General features: G+C 34.9%; 1 protein-coding gene across 1 annotated transcript in view; it reads right to left on the reverse strand.

Annotated features, from left to right (window-relative positions):
* The window catches only part of LOC136885424 (aminopeptidase Q), a 256,957-nt gene that overhangs the window by 59,049 nt on the left and 185,112 nt on the right, over window positions 1-12,796 (reverse strand). Inside the window, exon 14 of the mRNA XM_067157954.2 lies at window positions 6,721-6,911. Within this exon, the coding sequence (XP_067014055.2) occupies window positions 6,721-6,911 (191 nt within the window). The remainder of the gene's footprint in view (window positions 1-6,720; window positions 6,912-12,796) is intronic.

The following is a 12,796-nucleotide window of genomic DNA, read 5'->3' on the forward strand; positions in this document are numbered from 1 at the left end:
TCTGTTAACCCATTTTCTCGTGGCTCAGCATTGATATAGACTTAGCAACAAAATTACAATTTCATGAATATCTGTGTTATCACAGTCGGTACGGTAAAAATGTATAAGATATAAATGGTCGGAAATTTAATTCTATATAACTTTGGTTATGTAGTATTTATTTATACGACCACTAATAATTTAAATATTTGAGAATTAAATTTTAGGCCTTCCCCTAAACTACCATTTCACTCAGTGTGAATAGAATGATTCATAGCCTAGACCAGGGATGGCGAACCTATGCCACGCATGTCACTAGGTGACACGCAAACACAATTTCGGTGGCACGCCACATGAAAATAGTAATATTTTATATATACTGTACGTCTTGTACTACAGACAATCTTATAGTGTTTCACGTGTAAGACATAAATATCGAAAATCTAAATACTAGTTCCATTCGGACGTGCAATATGGCAACACTGCTACACTGATAGGTCTGAAAGTCAAGTGAGATAGTGTCGTTTTCTGGTGGTTTTGCATACGGACATCGCAAACATGTTTTCGGTGCCGAAAAGAACAGAAACTTAACAAAGGTGGTGACTGTATTTTTTAAGAACTCTGGCCAGGGAATTCGGACTGATAAAAAGATGTGTTGCCTGTGTTCGAAAACAATTGTATCCCCCACATTTAATGTAAAGCACAACTTCGAGACTGGTCATTCAAATGTTTGTTCCATTTCAAATGAAGAAAGAAGAGAGTTTGTTTCACAAAATATTGAACATTACACAAAACTAACTAGTTCTTTAGTATCATCTTTCTGGCCAAGGAATAATATCAGTGCGGCTCTTTCTATCTGTCTCACTGCATAGTACAGCACGCATGGGAAACCAATTTCTAACGGTGAGTTGTTGATAGAAAGTTTCTTATTGATGTCCGACACATTATTTGAAACCTTCCCTAACAAACAACTAATAATTAACAGAATTAAAGGAATGCCAGCCAGCTGAACTGCTGTCAAGGGTACAATAATAAAATTGATTGAAGAAGTTTTGGAGCAGTTGAAAGCTAATTTGGATAACTCCCACATGTATTCAGTATGTTTTGATGAAAGCATAAATATGTCCTTACAAACAAGGATAGCTTCTTTTTTTAGATTTCATTATGGAAATACGATGAGGGAAAAATTAGTTTAATTGTTGAGCGTACAAACTACGACATGGAAATATAATGAGCTCATGGAGGAAGTGAAGTCCATTTGCAATATTAATACTTTTGATTTTTATATCTAATAATTATTTTTTACAATTTGATTTACGTCACCACACCCTGTGGTGACGATGGGAGAGGCTTACAAATGGGAAGGAAAATGCCGTGGCCATAAATGAAGTACACCCCACGGAACATGCAATCAAATGTATTTACAAGATATATGTATAATAAATAACTAAATAAATAAATAAAATAAATAAATGAATCATTAAATAAATAACATTACGAAACATAACCGGGAATTTAGAAAGGAAGTCGTGGGTGGGGTGGGGGTGTGTTCGTAGGTTGTAGACATCCTTTTTAGCTCTTGGCTTTTCATCACACCGACACAGTAGGTCTTATGGCGGCGATGGGACAGGAAAGGGCTAGGAGTGGGAAGGAAGCGGCCATGGCCTTAATTAAGGTACAAGTATTAATATAATGAAAACTTACATACTTATCTAGACTGCCGATGTTAAGTCCGTTGTCATCAAACACTATTTCAGGACTGTGGTCATGGAAAGTTTTGGTGAGGCACGCTGCGCATGGAGAGGGGAGGGGAAGAATGGGACGGGCCTTGTAGAGTGGATCTAGCCTGGCAGTTGAATTTGAGACCTTTCTCTAGCAGATTTATTTCATTCTTTGAAAAGGTAGTGTCTGATCTGTTAATTAATCTAGGGTGATAATTCATGAGTTTGTTGTGCTTAGCGTTTTCTGGATTTTTCTGTTTAACAATAAAACAATAAAATACCTAACCTAATGATTAAACAGAAATATTCAGAAAACGCTAAGCACAACAAACTTGCGAATTTTCATCCTAGATTAATTAACAGATCAGACACTACCTTTTCAAAGAATGAAATAAATCAGCTAGAGAAAGGTCTCAAATTCAACTGCCAGGAACGTCATAACGAAAACAACATAAAACAGCTCAAAACTGACGTAGAAATTGCTTGTGACAAAATACCCTCTCCACAAAGAGAAATAATAAAAAACGTAGCCACCAACGAAGCCCTAAAAATAATCACACATGAAAATTCCACCAAACAACCGAATTATGCCATTCAATACTCGGCATTGAAAACAGTTAAGAAAAAAATTAAAAACGACAACCTTATCATCACGAAAGCAGATAAAGGTAACACAACAGTCATAATGAAGAAAGACGAATACATAGAAAAAACAATAGAATTTATCAACAGCAACGGTATTCAAGAATTACAACGCGACCCTACAAATAAATTTCAAAACCAAATAAAGCAAGCTATCAAGGAAACAGTCTTCATTTTCACAAAGCAAGAAAAAGAAAGCCTCACCATCAAAAATCCTAAACTCCCCACACTAAGAGCCCTGCCCAAAATACACAAAGAGCCGTGTTCCATTAGACCAATAGTAAATTTTAAAGATGACAATTTAACCAAACAACTGAACATCATTCTAAAAGAGAAAGTTTCACTTAAAAGAGACAGATCAATTAAAAATAGCCTAGAACTAATTAAATAAGTAAATAAACTTAAAATAACAGAGAGCACACGACATCACAGAGACATCACTAACATGTACACCAACATACCAATAGATGAATCCATTAAAATTATCAAAAACCTTCTTAAAGAAAACACCTCTCTACAAGAAACCAAAGAAATTATTAACCTTCTTAGAACAACACTACACCAAAATTGCTTTGCATTTAACGACAAAATCTATTGCCAAAAAGAAGGGTTACCTATTGGGCTCACCGTTATTAGGTATAATAGCAAACATTTTTCTGAATAACTTCGAAAACATCTTCTTAATGGGCCAGCTTTCAAAAGGAATCATACATTGGAGCAGATTCATGGATGACGTCATATGCATATATGATAATGGCATCACTAATGCAGAAAAGTTATTAAACACTCTAAATTCTTTACACAAATCCATCAGTTTCACAATGGAGCCAGAAAATAACAAGAAAATAAACTATTTAGACATCACAATCAACAGGAATAATAACAACCTATCTTACAAAGTATATAGAAAGCCCACTCAGACGTCGCACACTATTGACAACTCAAACCACCCATACACACACAAAATAGCAGGACTGAATACAATGATACATAGAGCTATTTCCATACCAATGAGCACAACGGATTTCAATGAAGAGATGCAAATCATTAAACAAATCGCAAATTCTCCATTATTTTTAGCCAGTGTGACAATAGAGTTATACCTCTATAATTTTCACATTTCTTCCTATTTCCTTTTTTGAACAGTGGTACACGCACGCATATTAATGGTGTCCCGACATAAACAATCAACACTGCCCCGCTCCAGTACTGAAAAGGAGGGGAGAGAGTGAAGGGGTAGTGTTGAATGCCACCCCAGTACCGAAAAGGAGGGGAAGGGAGTGAACAGGTAGTGCTGAATACACAGTGTGTGTATTCCGGCCTACATTTCGTTATACTGTAACATTGTAAGATGGCTCCTATCTTATCACGGGTGAATCGAGGCCGTATTATTGGCATGTGGGAGACTCACATAGTCCCCCAAGCAATAGCTGAAGCAATATCGTGCAGACTTAAGACAGTTTGGAGATGGGTAGAAATATGGCAATATTATTTGATTACATATTTATAATTATTATTATATTATTTTACCGTACGTTTATTTTATTTATATATTTTCGAGGAAGAGGTGATACGTTCATATTTTTATAAGATATTTCTGTAAAAATGTGTTAATTTTATAATAATTAGTTATGTTGAAATGTTGCAATAATAGCATTTTTGTTGTATATTTTAAGACACAAATTTGTATTTTATGGAAATTGAATTTGAATGATATTACATTATTTTCTTATTACTCAAGAAGTAAAATGTATCTTCAGTTATTTTTGTAAAGAAATGCTTACACAGTTATACATCAATAACTTATTTTAGCATACTAATTTTCTATTTATAGAATGTATCGTAATTCTATATCCAAGGTAGTAAATTATGATGATATAACTTCAGTAAAGTCCAGAACAAAGTTAGGAACCAGTAAAAGATATTTTCAAATTACGACCCGATATAACGCAGCCACAAAATATTCCAAACTATTAAAAAATATTTTTCGGTTAAAAACCTCCTTCATCTCTTGATTCTGTAATTATCAGAGTAGGTTACCTAATGCTGTACTTCAATACATCCGCCAGTGTGCCCATTTCAATCACAACAGAGTCTTGCAGCAGGCTGTACACATGCAGCAATGCATTGAGCGAGAAGGTGGGTCATTGTGCTTTCGGCACTGCCCCTTCACTCCCTTCCTTCTTGTTTTGTACTGGAGTGGGGCAGTGTTGATTGTTTATGTCGGGCCACCATTAATGTGCACGTCTGTATAATGCTTCCTTGTTGCCAATCTTCAGGTAACCTTTCATCCTCCCATATGGCATTGAGGGGCTCTGTCTAGCCACTGTAGTCCAATGCGTCCTGCTACCTTAATCACATCAGCATTGAATTCATCTTTTCCACTTGCTTTACCTTTGGTCATTGCTTTCACTGCCCTTTCAAGTTCCAACCACGTTATCAGGTTCTCTTCTTTTTCTCCATCTATTATTTCCATATTATCTCCTTCTTCCTCCAAGCAGTCATCCTCATTATAAATTTTTTTCAAAATACTTTGCCATCACCTTCTGAAGACCTATGGATCCATCTTCCCTCTCTAATGCCTTGATTTTTTCTTCATTAATTCTTTTTTTATTTTATTACTCTGTATAATAGTTTCTGATTTTCTTGACTATCTTGCTCAATTTTGTTGGTAAACTCTCCCCAACATTTCTCCTTTTCTTCCTTGATACTCCTCTTTACTTGTAGTGTCAATCTTTTGTATTCCACATGTAACCTTTCTATCTTATTCTCATCCCTCTGAAACGTTTTTTGCTTTTCCTTATCCATTTCTTTCTTCACCTTGTTCCTTTATTTTATTTCTGTTCTTATTTTGTCTATCCACCACCATGTCTCCTTTCCCTTAACCTTTGCTTTTGTTTTCCCGCATACCTCAATCGTTGCTTCTACACATGTCCATCTTAAATTGTCCCACTCTTCTTCTCCACTTTGTATTTCCATGTTAGGCAACTTCCTTTTTATACAATCTTGGAATGCCATTCTTTTATCCTCCTCCTCCAATTCCCAAAGCCTGATCTTTGGTTTCTTCTTTGTTACAATTTTAGGGAATTTTACTTGTTTTAATTCCACAATCAATAATCTATGATCACCTTCCATACTTTCACTTCGGATTATCTTCGTATTTCTGACGTATCTTCCCCATTCTCGGTCTGTTGTTATAAAATCGATGAGTGTTCCATACTGTCCATCCCAACTATCTCGGCTGATCTTATGACTGTACCTCTTCATAAACCATGTGTTCATTATTATCAGGTTATTTCTGATACAAAAGTCCAAAATTTTCTCTCCATCTTCATTTCTATTGCCATACCCATGTGGGCCCAGAACATTTTCATATACCATTCTACCAGTTCTCACATGAGCATTCATATCTCCCATTATCATGATCACATCTCCAACAATATGTGTTTCCAGTTCATTGAGGAACTCTTCTTTTTCTTCCACGCTACATCCTGTCTGTGGAGCATACACCTGTATTATTTTCAGTAGTTCCTTGTTTACATGTGTGTGAATTATTATAATTCTTTCATTTACATACTCAACTTCAGCTATTGGTTCAACATTCTGATTCACTAGAAATTCCACTCCATTTCTTTTCTCTGTTTTGTTACCCATCCATACAAGGTGTACCCCTTTCTTAGTTTCTTCATTCCTTTCCCTTTCCATTTTACTTCACTTAATCCCAGGATGTCGAGTTTTTGTCTCTCCATTAGGTCAATCAATTCATTTTCCTTCCCATTCATTGTTAAAATATTTACTGTTCCAAATCGGATTTTGTTCTCTGATCTAACACTTGCATGAACATCAGGATTACCATCATACTGTACAGCTGTAGTCAGAGACTTGTCAATTCCATTTCCATTTTTAAACGCCCATCCGAGGCTTGTATGGTAGTTGAAAGCAAGTACAAATTTACTCATCTGCTGACCTGCTAAGACTAATGCATCTGAGGATTTTCTTTCAGGGTTTACTCCCTTAGCCTTTGAAGATCCCTCTTCTCCACAAGGCAGTGGTTTCCTCTTCTAATTTTCCCCAGAGAGGATGAGTTGCCTCATCCACCATCTTCGCCATTCCAAAGGTCTCCTTCTCCGCCTAAGATGCTGTTAAGGTCGGAGAACAATGTGTCGAAAATCAATGGATGGTGAGTGATTGAGGAATATACAGAAAGTGATCGTCATTAGCTACATTATTTTTGTATTAATAAAACTACAGAGGTAAATATTTACATGATGGAACATAGAGTGTATGGACAGAAATAATAATAATAATAATAATAATAATAATAATAATAATAATAATAATAATAATAATAATAATAATAATAACAATGACAACTTACTCAGAAAATGGCATGGAGTTGTTCGCAATGGAAAGACGAAAGTTTCTCTTAGCTTCAGTCAAGGCTGGTTCGTATCCTAGTTGTGCTGCATTGACTGTAATAGTGTCTGTAAACAACTCATTGTAGTCTCCTTTTAACTCCATATTTCCAAAGTATTTGTACGCAGGAACAAATAAGTACTTGCAATAAACCTGTTAAACAAAAGGCATCTATGAAAAAAAGAAAAGGCATCTGTGAGAGAATTTGAATTAATTTTACAAAATATCAGTAATAGTCAGTTCAGATGATAATGAGGATATCAGTCATATTAGCTTTCATGCTAGAGGTGACAATGAGAATTAATTTGGCAATGCAAGAAAAACGTGAAGTACCGGTATCATTTTAAAAAGTTTCATTTGGACTGGTTGCCTTAGCAAAATCTGAACACAGTAAATTAAATTGGATTTTGTTTAAACATTAAGTTGCCCATAACACACTTCTGTTTCCATGTCTGTAGTTGTTATGGACCTGAGTATCTCTAAAATTTGCTAAGACATCACAACTCCACAGATGATGATGATGACGATGATGATGACGATGACGACGACAATGATGATGATGACGATGATGATGATGATGTGTATTATTTATTCTGGCAAACTTAGGGATGTACTCCCATTCTTACACTTAACCAGTCTTTACCTAGAACACTTAATAATAACTACTGATGACAATAATCTATATATATAAAATAGCTTGTCCTGACTGACTGACTGACTGACTGACTGACTGACTGACTGACTGATTCATCATCGCTGAGCCAAAACTACTGGACATAAAGAAATGAAATTTTGGGGATATATTCACATTATGATGTAGGTGCTCGCTAAGAGAGGATTTTTGGATATTCCTTCGGTAAGGGGGTGAAAAGGGGGGTGAAATTTTAAAATGAGTGTATCTATATCTCAAAACTTTAAACGTTTATAGATGTGAAAATTGGTATCTAGAATCTTCTTTAAAAATAAGGAAACACATATTTTTTTGTTTTCAGAAAATCCCAATAGGAGGGGTGAAAAAGGGTGAAATGGGGGAAAATGGGTTGAATGCCTTTAATCAGGATACCGGTACTTATATATCAGAAACTGAAGATATTACAGACCTCAAAATTGGTACTTTTGATCTCTTTTAAAAATAAAGAAACACGTATTTTTTTGTTTTTGGAAAATCCAATTAATGGGAGGGTGAAAAGGGGGTGAATTTTTTAAATGAGTGAATCTATATCTCAAAATTTTTAAAGTTTGCTGATGGAAAAATTGGTATTTAGAATCTTCATTAAAAATAAAGAAAGAACGTATATTTTTCTTTTCGGAGAATCGCAATAGGAGGAGTGAAAAGGGGTGAAAATGGGTTGAATGCCTTTAATGAGGCTACTTATATCTCAGAAACTGAAGATATTACAGATCTGAAAATTGGTGTTTGGGATCTCCTTTAAAAATAAAGGAGAACTTATTTTTTTGTTTCTGGAAAACCCAATTAAGGGGGGGTGAAAAGGGGGGTAATATTTTAAAATGAGTGTATCTATATCTCAAAACTTTTAAAGGTTATAGATGTAAAAATTGGTATTTAGAATCTCCTTTAAGAATAAAGAAACACGTTTTTGTTTTCGGAAAATCGCTATAGGAGGAGTGAAAAGGGGTGAAAATGGGTTGAATACCTTTAATGAGGCTACTTATATTTCAGAACCTGAAGATATTACAGACCTGAAAATTGGTGTTTGGGATCTCCTTTAAAAATAAAGTAACACGTATTTTTTTGTTTGTGGAAAATCCAATTAATGGGGGGGGGGGGTGAAAAGGGGGTGATTTTTTAAAATGAGTGTATCTATATCTCAAAACTTTAAAAGTTTATAGATGTAAAAATTGGTATTTAGAATCTCCTTTAAAAATAAAGAAACACGTATTCTTTTGTTTTTGGAAAATCCCATTAGGAAGGGTGTAAAAGGGTGAAAAATTGGTTGAATGCCTTTAATGAGGCTACTTATATTTCAGAACCTGAAGATATTACAGACCAGAAAATTGGTATTTAGAATCTTCATTAAGAATAAACAAACACGTATTTTTTGGTTTTCGGAAAATCCCAATAGGAGTGGTGGAAAGGGATAAAAAGTGGGTTGAATGCATTTAAGGAGGATACTTATATCTCAGAAACTGAAGATATTATGAACCTGAAAATTGGTGTTTTGGATCTCCTTTAAAAATAAAGAAACATGTATTTCTTTGTTTTTTGAAAAATCCAATTAACCGGGGGGGGGGTGAAAAGGGGGTGAATTTTTCAAATGAGTGTATCTATATCACCAAACTTTGAAAGTTTACAGATGTAAAAATTGGTATTTAGAATCTTCTTAAAAAATAAAGAAACACGTATTTTTTTCTTTTCAGAAAATCCCAATAGGACGGGTTTAAAAGGGTGAAAAAGGGGGTTGAATGCCTTTAATCAGGATAACGGTACTTACTGTATATCTCAGAAACTGTAGATATTACAGACCTGAAAATTGGTACTTTTGATCTCTTTTAAAAATAAAGAAACACGTACTTTTTTGTTTTTGGAAAATCTAATTAATGGGAGGAGGAAAAGGGGGGGGGGTGAATTTTTAAAATGAGTGTATCTATATTTCAAAACTTTAAAAGTTTGCACATGTAAAAATTGATATTTAGAATCTCCTTTAAAAATAAAGGAACACGTATTTTTTGTTTTCTGTAAATCAGAATTGGAGGGGTGTAAAAGGGTGAATAATGGGTTGAACGCATTTAATGAAGATACATATATCTCAGAATCTGAAGATATTACAGAACTGAAAATTTTTATGTGGGATCTGCTTTGAAAATAAAGAAACACGTATTTTTTTTTTAAATTCCAATTAATGGCGGTTAAACAGGAGTGACATATTGGGGTGAATTTTTTGAAAGACTATATCTACAGAATATCTGAGAAACATAGAATGATACAGACGTAAAAAGTGGTATTTGGAATCTCCTGTAAATGTAAAGACACATAGGTGATTTTTTTGGACACTCCTCTTAAGGGGAACTAAAAAGTGGTTGAAATTTTAAAATGAGAATTTATACAGTATATCTCCAAAAAAAAACATGTTACAGAAGTGAAAAATGGTATTTTTATCTCCATTAAAAATTAAGGAAAGTGTATTTTTAGTTTTCAGAAATACCCCTTGGGTGGAGGGGTGGGGGGTGCAGCGACTGAAAAGGGTGTTGAATTCTTTTAATTAGGCTACTGTTATCTCAAAAATGAAGATGTTACAGACGTGAAATTTGATATTTGGAATCTGCTTTAAAAGTAAAGAAACACGTATTTTCGGAAAATCCAATGAAGAGGGGGGAGGTGAAAGAATTGAAAAATTAATTGACTTAATTGTATGAGAATACTTACATCTATTAAAAACTAAAGTTGTTAGGCCCTACAGACATGAAAATTGGTATTTGGATCTCCTTTAAAGCAAAGAAAAACGCGTTTTGGGGGCAAATCATCCTGGGGGCGGGAGTGAAAAGGAGACGAATTCCTTTCATGAGGACACATAAATCAAAAACTGAAGAAGTTACAGAGTTACAGTCGTGATAACTGGTATTTAGAAGATCCTTTACTATTATAGAAACAAGTAATTTTTGCCGGAAATTTACTTACGGGGGGGGATGTAGTGTGAAAGTGAAAAAAGTGAATTATTTAAATCTCAAAACTGAAGGTAATAGACGTGAACATTAGTGCTTGGAATCTACTTTAGCACAAAGAAACACGGCATATTTTAGTTTTTTCTTGGAGGGGGGGGGGGGGGTTGGCTAAATAAACTTAACGGCGGTGGGGTGTAAAAGGAGGTGAGACCAATTGATTTTACTGTTCAGAATGTATTTATAAGGAGCCTCCGTTGCTCAGGTGGCATCGCGCCGGCCTCTCAAAGCTGGGTTCCGTGGTTTAAATCCCGGTCTCTCCATGTGACATTCGTGCTGGACAAAACAAAGGTTTTTCTCCGGATACTCCGGTTTTCCCTGTCATCATTCACTCCAACAACACTGTCCAATATAATTTCATTTCATTTGTCATCCATTAATCATTGCCCCAGCGGAGTGCGACAGGTTTCGGCTGCCGGCACAATTCCTATTTTCGCCGCTATATGGGGGCTTTATTCATTCCATTCCTGACCCTGTCGAATGACTGGAAACAGGCTGTAGATTTTCGATGTACTTATTCTGATCATAAACCGATCATTTTTAATCTTTCCTGGGTTCGTTTTCAAGAACCATCTTATCCTTCGGAGAACGTTCTTAGATTACAGTAGATTCTCCTGGCATATAAATAAAAATTTAAACACATTTGAAATAAACGATAGGAATGAGATTGATTGTCCAATTTTTCACCTCCATAATAAGGTCAATAATGCATGGAAGTATGTCATTCGTATGGCCAGAAATCCAGCACACTTGCCTACGCGCGACAATGGTGTTGGTCACATTTTCAACAATGACAATGGCAGCAGATGTAATTTACCGCCAAGTAGCGGTCTTGCATCTTGCTGTGGGGTCCAGAAGGTCTATAATAATAATAATAATAATAATAATAATAATAATAATAATAATAATAATAATAATGATAATAATGTTCTGAACCGTCGTCAAATGTGCGGATGGTGCTGAAAACAGTTCCTGGACGGGTAAAGACTAAGAATGCAGTCCAGCCGCGGGTTCAGTACCGCCAAGGCACCCAAGTCGACACCACGCTGGATCTCCTGAAGGATTTGACCCATATTAAAAATGCTTATAGGAAAAGATGGGAAAGATTATGGACCCAAAGACCGGGTGAATACCTGGATTTAGCACGGGAAGTACAAAATCGATAGCTGGAAAGAAAGATTGAAAAATGGGAGGAAACTTGCCATAATCTATTAGAAAACGAGTCAGATAACGAATTTTGGCGGATTCTCTCAGAAAACGAATCAGATTGCGAATTTCGGCAGATTATATATAAAACAATAAGCATTCAATTCTAAATTTCAGTATAATACCGTAGCGAAGCACGGGTATCTTGCTAGTCTATATATATAAAGTAACTTGTCCTGACTGACTGACTGATTCATCATCGCCGAGCCAAAACTACTGGACATAAAGAAATGAAATATTTGGGGATACATTCGTATTAACATGTAAGTGCTCGCTAAGAGAGGATTTTTGGATATTCCGTCGCTAAGGGGGTGAAAAGGGGGGTGAAATTTTAAAATGAGTGTATCTATATCTCAAAAGTTTAAAAGTTTACAGACGTAAAAATTGGTATTTAGAATCTTCTTTAAAAATAAGCAAACACGTATTTTTTTGTTTTCGGAAAATCACAATAAGAGGGGTGGAAAAGGGTGAAAAAGTGGTTGATATCTTTAATGAGGATACTTATATCTCAGAAACTGAAGACATTACAGACCTGAAAATTGGTATTTAGGATCTCCTTTAAAAATAAAGAAACACATATTTTTTGTTTTTGAAAAATCCAATTAATGGGAGGGTGAAAAGAGTGCTGAATTTTTAAAAAGAGTGTATCTTTGAAAAACTTTGAAAGTTTACAGATGTAAAAATTCGTATTTAGAATCTCCTTTAAAAATAAAGAAACATGTATTTTTTATTTTCGGATAATCCCAGTAGGAGGGGTGAAAAGGGTTGAAAAAGTGATTGAATGCCTTTAATGAGGATACTTATATCTCAGAAACTGAAGATGTTACAGACCTGAAAATTGGTATCTGGGATCTCCTTTAAAAACAAAACAAAAAAAATGCATTTTTTTTTTGTTTCTGGAAAATCCGATTAATGGGGGTTAAACAGGAGTGACAAATTGGGGTGATTTTTTAGAAAGACTATATCTACAGTATATCTCATAACGTGAAATATTACAGACATAAAAATTGGTATTTGGAATCTCCTGTAAAAGTAAAGAACCATAGGTGATTTATTTTTGCAAAATTCACTTAAGGGAAACTAAAAAAGGGGGTGTAATTTTAATATGAGAATTTCTACAGTATATCTCAAAACTTAACATGTTACAGAAGTGA

This window comes from Anabrus simplex, chromosome 1 (genome assembly GCF_040414725.1).
Source record: "Anabrus simplex isolate iqAnaSimp1 chromosome 1, ASM4041472v1, whole genome shotgun sequence".
Classification (NCBI taxonomy): Eukaryota; Metazoa; Arthropoda; class Insecta; order Orthoptera; family Tettigoniidae; genus Anabrus; species Anabrus simplex.